At 32.5% G+C, this 15,850-nt stretch overlaps 1 protein-coding gene across 3 annotated transcripts in view; it reads right to left on the minus strand.

Annotated features, from left to right (window-relative positions):
* Positions 1-15,850, minus strand: part of LOC106478801 (protein turtle-like) — a 59,200-nt gene that overhangs the window by 39,746 nt on the left and 3,604 nt on the right. For 2 of the 3 annotated variants that reach the window (XM_022382468.1, XM_022382467.1), the window contains exon 2: positions 3,297-3,626. The exons of the other annotated variant lie outside the window; for it this stretch is intronic. In XM_022382468.1, coding sequence (XP_022238176.1) covers positions 3,297-3,626 — 330 coding nt within the window. The remainder of the gene's footprint in view (positions 1-3,296; positions 3,627-15,850) is intronic. 3 annotated transcript variants of the gene reach the window in all.

Consider the following 15,850-nt stretch of genomic DNA (forward strand, 5'->3'; position numbering starts at 1 on the left):
CAGATTGCGAGTCGAGCGTCCTAACCACCTGGCCATGCCGGGCCTGGATATTTTATTGTTGCTTATCATTATTTCATTTAATGTTTCTTATTTGCATTATTTGTAACATTTGTTTATCATATGTGTTAGGATAGCTTAGATTAGCTATTCATATTATTTGTTAGGTGTTTCTAATAGCTTGCCGGCCAGGCATGGCCAGGTGGGTAGAGCGCCTGAAATTTGAGGGTGGCGAGTTCGAATCCCCGACCCACCTAACATGCTCGCACTTTCAGCCGTGAGGGCGTTATAATGTGACGGTCAATCCCACTATTCGTTGATAAAACAGTAGCCCAAGAGTTGGCTGCTAGCTGCATGACTAACTCCCTTCCCTCTAGTCTTTCACTAAATTAGGGACGGCTAACGCAGATAGCCCTGGTGCAACTTTGCACGAAATTCAGAATAAGCAAACAAACGATTAGCTTGCCTGTTCTCAGCTTTCTGTTATCAGATTATCTCAGGCTAGTCGTTGGGACAGTATTTAGTTTATGGACTTACAACGCTAAAATCTGGGGTTTGGTTCTCCGCGGTGGGCACAGCGGATAACCTAAGGTGACTTTGTTCTACAACAAACAATATTAATCGCTAGAAGTAAAGTGTTAGGTGTATCATTATATGTTTGTGACTAGATTCAGTGTCGATAATGTAGATAGTCGAGTTAGTCTGCTACATATTTACGATATACTGTTTGTGTTCAATTTTAATGCTGTGTTTTCAAGTTTTTCTTTCTTTAACTCTGCATTAATATGATAACAAGTATTAATTTCATTGCTTTATTTTATCGATTTTGAGTTTGTAATTATCGTTCCCGATTTAAGATGTTTAAGGTTAATGTTATAGTAGTAAAGCATATTTCGTAAAGAGCTGTGAATGATCTAAAACTATTATATTATTTTCATTTATAGCTTCAATGGTCTTTTAATATTATAATTTTAACTTAATTTTGATTATGATAAAATATGCCGTGTTCTCCTGAAAAGGATTTTGATTATAATTTTCAGATTTTTGCCTCAGAAGTGGAGGTAAGAAAGTAAGATTAAGTAAGTTTACTGTTCCTATTTGTGGGGATAAATGTGCTTATGCCGTTTTAATTAGTGAGTGGTGACGTCATATAAACACTTATGGTTCATTAACCATACCTCCCAGCTGAAGGAGATGCTTACATGTAAGTGACAAGGTCGAAATTTTGAATTTAAAACTAATTTCGGATGAGGAAGTGCTGAGAGGAAAAATGGGGAATTTGTCATAATCCTGCATATGCATCTAATCATTAATATACATATGCATATGTGCATACATATATATTTTATTTTATAATTTCCTTTAACAGTTTAGGGAACATGTATATGTACTATTTACCAATTAAGCACCAGCTCAATATCACCAAGGCCATTTCTGCAAACTATTACTATTCGACGTTCATTCGCGAAAGTAGGCTTGGCATGACATGGTTGTTAGAGTATTAGGCACGTAATCTGCTGGATGCGGGATCGAACCCCTTCACCGAAATGCTCACCTTTAGCTGTAGGGCATTATAATGCAACGGTCAATTACTCGTTGATAAAGAGTAGCCAAACCGTTGGCAAATGTTGTGGTATTGACTAGTGTATCGCTTCAAAATTAGGGACAACTATCACAGACAATCCTCGAGTAGTTGTACGCGAATTTCAACGAACAAACAAATCAAACTTCTGGTACAGTTGCAACACGCTTATAAATGGTTATTGCATTCGGGTACACGTGCAAGTGATTCGAGAAGTGGAAACTCTACAGTTGTTCTGGTTGGCCTTGTGCTTGTCTTATTGATAATTCTGATTCCAACTTTGAATGATAGAGTTTTGTCTTCATTTCTGTCTAGCGAAGTTCCTCTATCTTAAACCCTTAATATAGTGTTCACAATTTCCATAAATCATATTTTGTTCATACTTCTCGGAAACTTACAATATTTTCTTTTGAAATTAAGAATATGAACTTCAGTATAAAATTTGACATCACACCGAAAAATATTTAATTTATTTCTTATTAGAAAATAACAACAACAAAGTTGCCACTTGTCTTGAAAAGGGTTTTAAACTAGACTCAGTCAAATTACAATTGAAGGTTATGGCACATAATGCAGTTGATATAGATACATATAGGTTAATAACTTGACAGCAGAAGATGAAATTAAAAGAAAATCGGAAGTAAAGTAATTTATTTATTCAGCAGTGCTGGAAAAATTAACGCTAGTGCAAAACATCAACAAGAAAGGTAACAATTTTAATTCTCTCGAAATATCATAACTTTATAACCTTAAGCATTTTAAACCACAACGATTTACTAAGGCTCTTCCAGCTTCAGCGATACACCTTATGTACATAGGAGCTTTGATATCTATTGGTTTTTCATTTCCATTCGATTTCAGTTTTTACTTACTAGCAGTTAAGCGTTTCTAAGATTCATTCCAATGATAAATATTAAAATGTTCTTGAGATCATTATAGGTAAAGGATTAAAATAAAAATATACAATAAAATAGGTGATCTAGGTATTTGTAAGTGTATCACAACAACCCTCAAAAATGAAAGAAAAAAAAAGAGCAAAATGAAATACTGTTACTTTCTTTCCAATGCAACTGGATTATCAATATCTAAATTATATACGTTAGAGGCTAACAGTAATTTAAATGTGATTTTCTTTTAAATTATTCAACAAGCGACAGTGGAAGCAAAATGAAAACAATGAAAATTAACATAAAACAATCTGATTGCAAATCTTTTCCCCACATTTCTCTCAAGTTGTCCATTGCCGTTTGAAATCAGGGGTATGTAAAAAAATAATAACAATTTAGATCTATCTTTTATCTCTCACAAGTTACTGCCCAATATGCTTTTCTGTCAGTACCAGAACTCATTGGTTGTTTTTATAACAACGTTTAGGCTCATTGGTGTTTCGATATTTCGCCGGCTTTCGGCTATGGAACTTTAACTTTTAAATAATATTTATCACTTTAATTAGCTTCGGTACACATGTTTTTAATACTATTTTTCTAGTAAATTTGGTATCAAACTGATAAAACATATGTAAGCATGAACTAACTGTAAGAGTTCTACTTCCATGAAACTATAATGTCATACAAATCTAAACTAGATAATAGTTTTGGTGTATAATTCATCATACTGTATCTCCAATAATAATGATTTTGAGAAAATACAATCCTTTTGTATGTGGCAAAAAATAAGTTTTTTTGTTAGAGCTGTTACTTAAGCACTGACCACTGACCAATAACCTTTAGAATACTATCCGTGTAGCGGGTTCTAGCTCTGTTGAAATCCACTCTACAACGATAAGAACCCTCGTCTTCTTTTTTCACCTGGTTAAGCATCAATGTAGCTGGCCTATTAACTGTTGTCAGATAGGCTCTCGTGACCAAGTTGTCATTAGAAGAATGTCGTGCCTGCAATAGAGGACCTATCCTGGCATCCAGAGTGTAAATTGGAGTGGGTGATTTGTCCTTATACCACAGGACTAAAGCTGGCTTGTCGTTTGGAAGATCTGCGGTTATATTACAGGGAAGGTTCACTTCCTGACCAACCAGGCCAACCACTGTAACTAAAAAAAAAAAAGAGAAAGAAATAGAGAAGACGAAAAAAAAATTCTTAGCAAATTTTAGCATGTGTAGTTGTTAGTGCGCTCATGTAAGTATGTTTAGAATTAATCTTGGCAGAAAATATTCTAAAGAACTATTTCCCAAGTAAACATTTATGCATATATGTAACTAAACAAAAACAAAACGAACCGAGGAATAAAATACGGTTTCATTGTCTAAATTATTTTAAGAAGGTTTAGTTTGATTTGAATTTCGCGCAAAGCTACACGAGGCTATCTGCACCAACTGTCTCTAATTTAGCAGTACTAGACTAGAGAGAAGATAGCTAGTCAACACCACCCACTGCCAACTCTTGGGCTGCTCTTTTACCAGTGAATACTGGGATTTACTATAAAATCATAAAACCTTTACGGCTGAAAAAGCGAACATGTTCAGCGAGGTGAATTCGAACCTACGATCCGTAGATTGCGAGTCGAATGCTCTTACCACCAGGCTATATTTAGCCCTTTTAGGAAAAAGAAACTTTACTAAACTCTATTCTAGCCTGATTATGAGATTTGCAAATGGAACGTAAATTACTTTTTTCTTTTGAAAAGAAAGGGATTATTTTCAGGAAAATCTAACTAATTTAATTCAACTCCACAAATTATTGGTGTTTATTATATCAAACATCAAACGGATATTAATCCTAATGTTGTCTTCAATTGTTGTGCTTTCAAATATATTTCCTAAACAATCCGCTTAAATTATTTGAAAATGTTAATAGCATATTCTTGAAGTTACTTTAACTGGCACTCGTTAATGTTTCCTGCGATAAGCATTCTGTTCCAATCAGAAAGTAAAATGTTATATTTTTTGTTGTCATTCCATGGCGATTTTTGTTGGTAAAGAGAGAGGGTAATTACTGAAAGAATAGATTTTTTTCTTACTTAGCAGTTATATATGTTAGTAAAAGTATCTTTTCGTTAAGCCAAGACAACAGATGTATCGGAAACACCTTCTGTTACCGAACCATGATGATAAACACTATCAAAAAAACACGTATGCATTGCTTCAGTATTTTTGTGAAGTGATTGTACACCAGTAATATATGGCGGGGAACTGTATCAAAAGACCATTTGATCACTAAACCATGACCACAATATATATTAGAGATATGATTTTGTAATATGTAGCGATAATATTTAGAAACTATTTTTGGCTCTCAGTACGACGAGTTAAAAGAATAAAAACATATTTTGCTGCTTAGCCGTGACAATAGAATGAGATCAGAAATCTTTTACACGTTACCATAGTGCTAGGATAATTAAAAACATTCTTCATGGTAATAAGTTGCAGGAGGTTTTTGTTGATAGATTATGGGATAAAGGGTTGATATTTTTTTCTGCTGTAAAGCATGACTGTAAGAATTTTTTTCTGATAAATTATATTAGTAAAATGTATCATAATTGCATTTCTTTGGTAGCTATGGGTATAAGAGCCATTAGAACATTTCTCGCTAATGTATGGTAGTGAAACAGGCACAGAGACTGTATATTTCAGATAATATTATACTCATAATGAAAATAACACGAGATATTTCAATATGTGGGTTAAGATATATTGGTAGAGTAAAACATGTAACTGCACCAGTGAATCTACATGCACGTGTGTGGTAATAACACGAGATATTTCTATATGTGGGTTAAGATATATTGGTAGAGTAAAACATATAACTGCAGCAGTGAATCTACGTGCATGTGTGTGGTAATAACACGAGATATTTCAATATGTAAGTTAAGATATATTGGTAGAGTAAAACATGTAATTACAGCAGTGAACCTCCATGCACGTGTGTGGTGTTCAAAGTCGGCAGAACCAGACACACCTCTTTTATGTTACAAACAGATCAAATGCTTTGACTACGTTCTGTTTTGAACACATGCGTCCATTAATTACTTCGACACATATAAACATGGTGATATTCACTTGTGTCTGTTTATTTACTGCCCGCTCTAAAAAAAACGTTGCAAAAACAGGTGTGGGACATCTGTTTGATTTTAACTAAACAAGTTTTAGAGTAGACATTAATAGAAATAAAATGTCTATGATTTTCAAAGATTTTTAATTATAATGTGTTTTCTAGTCAGAATTAAGCTTGTTACTGAAAGCGTGTTTAGTTTTTCTAAGCATATTTGTTTACCACACGGTACAGTGCTCATGTGTAACGAGTAAGTAAATTAGTCAAAACCTTATTAACAGCTGAAGAGATACTGGTAGGCAAACAACGTAATCTTCATATCAAGCACAATTTGATGAAGTCAAATCGTATATTCTTATATATAAGTGAGAATACGAACTACCTAACGTTTGATGTAAATATCTTATTGATCTTTTGTCTTAAGAATTAAATACGTTCATACTTGGTGAATAGCAATTTAGCATTTCGTAATTTGGAAAATCTTTTAATAGTGCCTCTAAAACTACGAATAAGCTGATACGATCTTGTGAAAGACTATGATATATTACTGAAATATAATTCTTATGTTTAAATAGGTTTAGATTTGGAAGGAAAACTATCAAGGAGTTTCGGAGTGTTCATATCATAAACAAATGCTGCTTTTTTCAATTGTTTCGCACTTAAAGAAAAAAAAATGATACCCAGAATTTAAGATTACAACATCAAGCCACAATGCACTCCATCAATTACTTTTTTTTTACTGTTTAACGAAATTAACGAGTGTACGATATTACTGCATAGCAAGAACTATGTATATATTAAGGCGATCAATTAAATTTCTGAAGGCATCATATTAACTACTTGTGTTCGGCTGAAGTGTTGGATTTGCGCGATTCACTGAGATTGAATTCCCTTGCTTACATAATTACACCCATTCTTTTTTGGTAGTTTTTGCTTCTAGCATAAACAGGTAGTAAAAAATATAGCGCGATTGTATGTATTCCATTGTATCCACTTCTAACCCCGGCTGGAAGAAAACATACGTTTTCGTATTTTATTTTTCTAAAACAATTAAGTTCATAACATATGGGGAAATTAAAGTTAGTTACTGTGCTCTTTACATACCTTATTTTTTCTTCCGGGCACCTTTTGATTACACGTTAGACCTAAACGTGTTGAACTTCTACATACATAGATTAAATTACAATTAACTGGGACTTGGAATGAAAATATCTAAATAATGATTGTCAAACTGCGCAAACTAGTATTGCTATAATAAAGTTGAAAGATGATGTTTTAGTCATTGTTTAACATATATGTAATAATAATTTTCTATATTTTTGATTTTGTAGTCTTGAGTATTACTTTCATAATCAACCCCGACTTTATTAACCTTTAGAGTTGGAAGACAAATAAACAAGCAGTTTTACGATCTATTAAGTAAGTTTGTGGTGTAATAATGTGGGTAATAGTGGGGCTTTTCAAACAGCCTATGTATAGAATATAAATATTTGTTTACAACTGATTGAGAGTATCATATAGATTCTACATTCAACACAAATTTTTCCAATAAAGGCAAACATTCTGTAAGAAAAAATTCAATAATATTAAAAGATTCGTTTCTGATCGAATGTTTACAGGATTATCTTCCTAATCCTTTCTGTTCGCCAGTCCTTGTGAATGTTAGGAAAATTAATAAATAAATAATACAAATAAATGTAAATAAATGATGTCGTATTACCAATTCTGATTAGTAAATGACTTAAATAAAATTAATAATATTTACAATTTACTTGTATAATTTGGTTGACATCATAACAGTCGTTTTTTTATGGAAATTTATGATATCCATATAACCTAGACCATTACTACATCTGTCAGTATCTCAGCCAGCCTTGTTCGCATTGGATATAGTAGATGAAGTGTGGTTCACAAATCATAGCATGTTCTCATTTTCTTTCACACTAGGGCTCTTACGATTTTGAAAAATCCTATCCCCCGTTCAAAACTCATTAGAGAAAGGTAGTCATAATGTTTTTTGTGTTTTTTTTTTCACAAATTAAATGCATATATAAAAGTCCATGAAACTCTCCGATTCCCCAAATATTTGCGAAACATTTTTGGCTCTTACTATAATATCGTTTAAATTTACAAATAGTTCGAAGAGGTAAATTATTGAAATTATAATATTAACTATGTATGGAGGGTAGGCAATTTGTTTAACGGTTTTATAAATGATTATTTTGTGAAGTGACTTCAGAGTACTGATTCTTCTTTTGTTTTGTTTTGTTAATATGAATATTACAAATATAACAGAGCGCAAAAACATTAACTTTTACTAATCTTTGACCCTGATTTGTAGCAGTAATTCGTACTAAGTAGAGCTAAATATAGTAATTGTAATTAACTGTGATGTTTAAAGCCCACCACGTGAACGATCATTATTTCAGTTTTATGCACAACATATTCTCATTAACACTGAACGTAATTTACTCACATATTAATTTACAAATGGATAAAAACTAAATTCTACACGCATGACTTTTCATAAACATATTTCCTACTGTCAAATGCTGACACATTCTATACCAGAATAAAGGCGGTGATTGTACAAACTAAACTAAAACTAAAGGTTTTCAATTAACTCATCTTGGTATTAACGTTTTATATACAATTGACGTCAATGTTGAGACTTTTTTCTATATATGTACCAAGCACGTTGTTTTTTTCATGGCAAAACTAGTAAGACTATTTACTGCCGTCCCTAATTTTTAACTACCAACGAGAGAGAAAGAAGTCGGTCGGTAGCGCCCACCGCCACCTCTTGGGCTACTCTTTTTTCCACGAATAGTGGGATTGAGAGTCACACTATAACGACCCCACGGCTGAATGGAAAAACATGTTCATTGCTGGGTTTTGATCCCGCGACCCGCAAAATGCGATTCGAGCGCGTGCCAAACGCACACGTTACGTAAAATCGTTTTGAATGCAACACATACGCAGATAATAATTTGAATATTGCATTTCTAAGATTTCACAGTTTTCACATTGCAAGCGTTATAAATGTTTACTTAACACTATTAGTGTTTAACAAATAGAAGCTGTTGGAAAAAGTATAAAGGGAAATTACTTAACGAATCATTTACTTAAAAGTTGAAAATAATGATTGATATTGTGCGGATAAGGTGCATAATGTATGTTCTGGAACGAAACTAAATAAATAAATAAAACTTTTATTGGGAGTATCACTTTATATGGTGAAAGGATACTTCGTGTTATTTTATAGAAGTGTAAAGGTATATACGGTATATGGTTTGCTAGACGTTTCTTCATAATGTACACCAATGGACAAGTTATATAATTTTATTTATGAACATCTTCAGTAGTAGTATATATATATATATATATGAATGAGTACAGAGTACATTTTGATTAATATACACTTGGAATATACGAATGCGCCAAGCATACAGTTACGATAAGGACATTAATATTGGAGCGTTAATATACACAGCAAGCAGTTGTGTTATATATTTATGCTCTGCACCAATTTGGAGTGGATGAATTGGAATTATAAACTCTTGTTTCGTCGATACCATTTCAGATGCATCAATCTGACTGTGTAGAGCTTTTATGGAGTGATTTTGGAAGGAAACAGCAGTAAACATAGTACATATTTTAATATGTACAAGTTTATAGGGTGCAGTAATGTACATAGTATACGATATTTAGATGAGCCCATACTAGTTCTATTAAGATCTACATCTAAAATTGACATTAATACCTTTTAAAACATGCATAAACCGCTTTCCCTACAAACTTTATAGCATCGTGTAATGGAAAAGCATCTGAACCGTGAGCATAAACGTAATAACGAAACAAGAAACAGTATCAGTATTGCAAAATTAATTACAAACCTATGGCTAAACAATGCCTTTATTCACGCGTCGTTCACATGAGTTTAGAAGCCACACACACCGTGTTAAAGAGAAGTGTTTAGGAAATAGTCATATATTATCTTGAAACATTTCACACGTGAGTTATTTAACTATGATTCCTACTGATGAAATTAACATGCCACATTGCTTAAGATATAGAACTGTTAGAAGATTATAACACAGTTTTGTCCATGCATATTTTATGATTACTATCATGGTAGTAGTAACGCTCCTTATAAACAACAACAACATAAAAAACCTAATGCTCTTTTATCTTGTACTTTGTTCAAGATCAAAAAACTGATCGCAAATATTCTAATTCAACTTATAAGCACAAAGCTAAACCGATAAATTATGCCTTTTTAGTATTTTCAGTAATAAGAAATTGAGTGAAAATAGTGAATGAGACAGCATGAAGGAAATAAGGAAAACATTTTGTGATTTTAAGTGTAATATCAAAATCATAACATAATTCACGGAAATCTTATCACGTAGATACTACATACATAATATGCCAAGAACATTTATCAGTGTTATTTATGCTATATATGAATCTATAAGATGAACTTAAACAAATGTTAAAGAAAGATATATCACGTTAAATATCCACGTTTCCATCGGAAATCACTCTAACTGCACTATTGCACCATACAAGTAATTTTAAAATGTCTTAAAATCAAGCATGTGTATTCTCGACATAACCTTTTTTCTCCCTTAAAACCAAATCTGTGTTAGGAATAAACACAATTTTCTTCATCAAACTCTCAGAGGTCACAAGATCATAAAGTGGACCAAGCTAGAAATTTCCGAAACTAGTTTCTGCAGATAGACATTCCTTACGAGTGAAACTGCCTTGCCTGTTGACGTCCTGCTGTTCTGTCGTGATGTCAAGAGTAGGAGGAAGAGCTTGTTATTGTCGTAAAACTCGTCTTATCTTCCACACGAGAGTTGTTGATGCTGGCTTTTGTTTAACACAATTTTCGAAATCAGACAAGTAGTCTAAGAACGGAACATTTCCGCCTTAAGTGATCCGTATTTTTTTATTTTGTAGTTCTCTTGAAGTGACCATCTTGGTTAAAACCAAATCTTCATAGTAAGTTAAACGCATAAAAATCCTAATACGACAATACAGCTTTACTCCATTTTTCACCAAACTGAAGCATGTTTATACCAAAATTGTATAAATATCTTAGAAAGTACAAGATGGCCAAATATAAGGTAATTACATTTAACAAACAGACATTGAAATAAACGCGAACTTATTTGGATTTTTGAACAACAATGCAGGTCAACGAAAGAAACATCGTTACCAGGATGGAGATCTGCTTATAACAAGAAGGCGATTAGGTGATGTCCATCACCTCTAATGCATTAAGTTATTACAGTTCTTTGTAGTATATTGTATTACTGGTTTAAAATAGTAGACTTCTGATACCTATATTTATACATATATATCAATGTTAAAAAGAACACATTATACCATTATCTTATTGTTTTCCGTTTGTTTACTTTACCGTAATATTCTGAAATTTACTTTCTTTAATATTAAATAGCTACTCTAATTCTAAGTTTCAAAGTTTCTGAAACTTACAAGCAACTTCGATTGAAATACTAGAATTCGTAGACAACTTATGAGTTTAGATACCGTCTGGGAGATACACTTTGCAGTTTAATGTAAGGTCATAACAGGTATATCCTCATGTATAAAAAAAATATAAGTTCGAACTGAAGAACGTTCTTAGAAATACTGACCACCTTCTACAAAAGTTACCATTAACATGTTGTTCGTTTCATGTAATACTGATGAACATCTTTTCTGATGTTAGGTTTTATTATTATTACAGACATATTATGCAGTGATTTTCGCCGATAATATATCTTTTCTTTATACACTTTTAATAGTCCAGCCTTCATCATTTTGAAATGCAATATTTAACAGTTTGTAGCTTAAGTAAAACTTTTTATTTTAATAATTTCTTAATAAGTTCTCGGAATAGATGTGCAAACGCCTTGAGTTATTAATTATGAATTTAAAACCTGTGTCGTCCCACGGCGGGTCAGCGATAAGTATAGAGACTTACACAGCAGTCTTCAGAATACAGATAACTCATTGTGTGGCTTTGAGATAAAGAACAACAACTGTGAATTAAAGGTTTTATTATGAAATACCCTAACGCATGTGGTGTGCATCTTTTGAACGTGACACCATTCAGAGTTAATTTGAAAACATATTTGCTCATTTGAAGTAATAAATGATGATGTATAAAATTATCTTCAAGAATCAGCTGAGCTGGTATTCTAGAACGTCAGCAACATTTTATCAAGTAATTAGGAATAACGTTATATTTGGCAGTCCATTAAGGGGGAAAAATTATGACGACAAATTGTTTGCAAGAGTTGTCGATTTAACATGACAATGCATTAAATTAACATATCTAACTTATTAAGTAATGTTAACAGGTTTGAAAATATGGTATTATAAAAGTTTCTAACGTAAAGTAAGACCCATTTCTATGAGTTATAATGAAACTATCAACAAAATGTAGTTTCAGTGAAAATGGAAGAACGAGTGCGGATTGGGCCTGTGGTTGAATTCTGGATTTCTGAGCTGGTGAGCTGGTTTGAAATCCGTGCAATACTACAAAATATTTCCCGTACTATAATTTGTGGGTGAGTTGTAAGGTTGACAGTGCTACTGAGTGACTGCCTTCCCTCTGTTCAGTAGATCAAAATTAAAGACCACGGCAAGTAGTCCTAGTAGCTTTGCCACAAGTACAAATTCAGTAAAATTAGTGTAATGAACGACAAAGCTTACTAATAAATCAAATACACGTATTGTAAATACAAAGCGATTACATCGTGTAAGCATTTCAAGTATCATTACAGTTGTTTTAAACTGTATGCTCGATTTTTACAACCAACTTAATGTTTTTCACTATCTAAACAACTCAATAAATGCCACATCAAAGTGCATGCTTAGCAAAGTAAATTCATTTTTATCCATCCAAAACAAATAAGCATGAAAATAATGGGAATTGTGACTTGGGTGTAGTTCTTTGGAAATGTTCACAAAACTTGAAAATGGCATTTTGAAAAAACGTTGTATGGGTCGTAATTCTATTTATAAATTCTCCGGATCGTTTTTAATGTTTTATTCTAGTTGACCTGGATTTTATAGTTGATACATTGCAGGTGTGTAATCATGATAAAGATTAATAACACAGGTCTGCGATGGTTTTATTGTCTTGAAATTATTACATGTTCTACAGTTATTCTTGTAGCTGAATCCGAAAATGATATCCATTGACTCCACCACATATAGATTTTTCACAAAACGTCATATGTTCTTTTGCATAAGTGAATCATTTGCATTGAAATCGGATCACATTTTGTTATGCTTAAAATGTTGTCAACCACTGGCTATAGATTCCTCTGGACCAATTGCGACGTGTTAGTCTTACGATTGTTCTAGAACCCACGAAAAACACACCGCTAGTATATAAACGGTTAACAGGCTGCACGACGTGTCATTTCTGGATAGTATTTTTTCAATATTATTTATTCATTACTATGGCAACAAGAGTCTGTGTAATTTACCCAAACATATTCTGTTGTATTTGTGGAAAAACATTGAACTTGAAAGTTTGGTTGACACAAATAAAGTTCTATTACCTCCACTTCACATAAAACTGGGCTTGATGAAACAGTTTGTAAAGGAATTAGACAACGTATCTATGTGGGCAATTCCCATCTCTTTCAGAAGCGAAATTTAAAGAAGAGATTCTTGTTAGGCCTCAGATTAGAAAATTAATTTCGAATGAACAATTCAAAAGAACAACAAGGAAAGTTGAAAATGAAGAGTGAATTGCCTCTAAAGATGTTAGTGGCAAATTTTTAGGAAACATCAATAACCCAAATTACGAAAATATTGTCAATAACAGGCTAGATAAATTCAAAGAGTTGGGTTGTAATATTAGGTTGAAAGTTCATTTCTTACACTCATATATATTGACAATTGAAAATCTCGGTGCCGGCGGCAAAGAACAAGGGGAAAGGTTTAATCAAGACATCGGGGAAATGGAGAGGAGGTATCAGAAAAGGTGGAACGTCAGCATGATGGTTGATTATTACTGTTGATTGAAACGAGATGCGCAAGATGCAATACACAAAAGAAAAACCACAACATGTAGTTTGAGACTAAAAGACGTAGATTTCACACAGAAAAAAACCGGGATGAATGAGGATGTATATTCGTTTGACATCAATGTTCTTCCCTTTTCTTAAGTTTGTTTGTACTTTTGTTAACAAACATAATAATAAAAAACATTTTCATTGTGGTAAACAAAATAATAATTTGATCCAAGTAAGAGTTTTTTCTTTCTGATTTGTAAAAAAAATCCTTATGTGGTAGAAAAAAAAGAATATTATTTTCAAAATCTGCGTAGCTCAATTATAGAAGATCCGTTATTAAAACCAAAACAAATGTTAGGAACTTTAAATTCGCAGGCCTGTGTAATATACGTATAGAAAAGCTACTCTCAGGTTTCAAAGGCGTGTCTTCTTTGTGGTTCTGTAAACTTCTAATAACTAGGGAGTGTAAAAAGATATTTACAAAATATATTTTGTTCAAATCTTGCTTAACCTGATCAACTTTATTAAAATGGTTTGCAGTTCGAAAAGAATGCATATTCAAATTGATTGAAATGTTTCAGAAATAATCCTTAGTAGTTTACTAAATTTAAAAGAAGAGTAACAAATTATCAAACGTTAACTACTTTTCTTATATTTCCTTCAGTGAAGAATGCCATAAAGACCTCCTGGTGCCGCATCAAAACAAAATCCGATAGAAACACTTTCATGATACCGTCAGAAATGTTCGCGGTAGGAAGTTATTAGGAAATCGTTAAGACATCATCACAAAAAAGGAATCGTTAGGAATGGTTCTCGAAGTCATCTTATCTATTTTCCAGCTTGGGATATCATAATGGGCATGTTCACATCTCTTTCAAAAATCTATATGAAAGTAAGTTTTTTTTAATTGTAGGCATTTCGAAACCGTGATACTGGATTGGAAAAATGTGTTACTTTTTCATATATTGATGGATATATACCTGAGGTATTGAATTAAGACGACTTAAATTAATTTACAAAGCAAAATAGAAATGTAATCTAAAGTTTAAAGGAATAATGTATTAGAAACTAATATAGTCAACGTTCGTCAATATTAGTAGTTGTATAAGTTGTATTGTCTTAATCACAATATTGAAACTGTATTGCATCACTACGTTGGTATTCTCCAACACGAAAACCAACTTTCTGAAAAAAAATATCCCTTTTGAGACGGGTCATAGGTGAAAGGCTATGTCGTCTCGTTTGTTGACTCGCATTCAAAATCTTATTGAACGACTATTTCAAGAATTTATGTCCAGTTTGGTATCAAACTGTAGATTATAAATAAAATTGTAGAACTATACATTACTCAATTTCTTAATTTTTACAAGTAAATACAAAAACACAGATAAACATCGATCTTTGTGTGTCACGTGGTATGTTGAATGCAGCTCTGGGTCAAATTAGATATTTGTGAAGACAAGATACTAAGTTTATAGTTTTGTGCGAATTAGAAACTCAAATTACAGATAGTGACAAGCTAGAATATGAAATAAGAAGGTTTTATCTTTTCTATTTGCTAAGATATTGCTCATGTAATAAATCAAATACAGTGGCACCCCGCCCACCTCTTTCCATTTTTGCAAATGCTCTCTTATATACAATTACTTCTATATATGACATGAATAACCAATCGGAAGCTCAGAATGTCTCCCTAGTGGCTTTCTCAGCCTTTCTAGCGTGGCTAGCGCCATTACCTTCTTTGAACTAATTGAACCAATATTTCAATGAGGTAGGTTGTGTCTTTAGTCTGCTCGAGTAAAATACATCTTAGATACTCAGCTTGATAAATTATAGTTGAATTCTATGGTGATGATGTAGTAATTTATGATTCTTAGTTATGCAAATGTGTATATAAAGCCTAAAAAGTATATTTTGTTTCATATCCTCCAAGTGCAAAGTTTTAAAAGGCTTAGCAACCTATGTAAAGCAGCAACCGAGTACAAAGGTCGTAACTAGAAGAGATAATTGTTTGCTTTACTTCTTTATTTACAGTTCTATGTTTTAGGGAAAATATGTTTAAGAACTTATTTCAAAATAGCAATAATCTATATACATATATAATGTATAACAATTGAAATGTGACTGTATTTTACAAAATACTAGTCGACTAAAACACAGCCAAGATAAGTTACGTTGTACAGACCAAAGTCCATTTTTTGGTATTTGATACGGTAAC

The sequence above is a fragment of the Limulus polyphemus genome, unplaced genomic scaffold, assembly GCF_000517525.1.
Source record: "Limulus polyphemus unplaced genomic scaffold, Limulus_polyphemus-2.1.2 Scaffold251, whole genome shotgun sequence".
NCBI classification, from domain to species: Eukaryota; Metazoa; Arthropoda; class Merostomata; order Xiphosura; family Limulidae; genus Limulus; species Limulus polyphemus.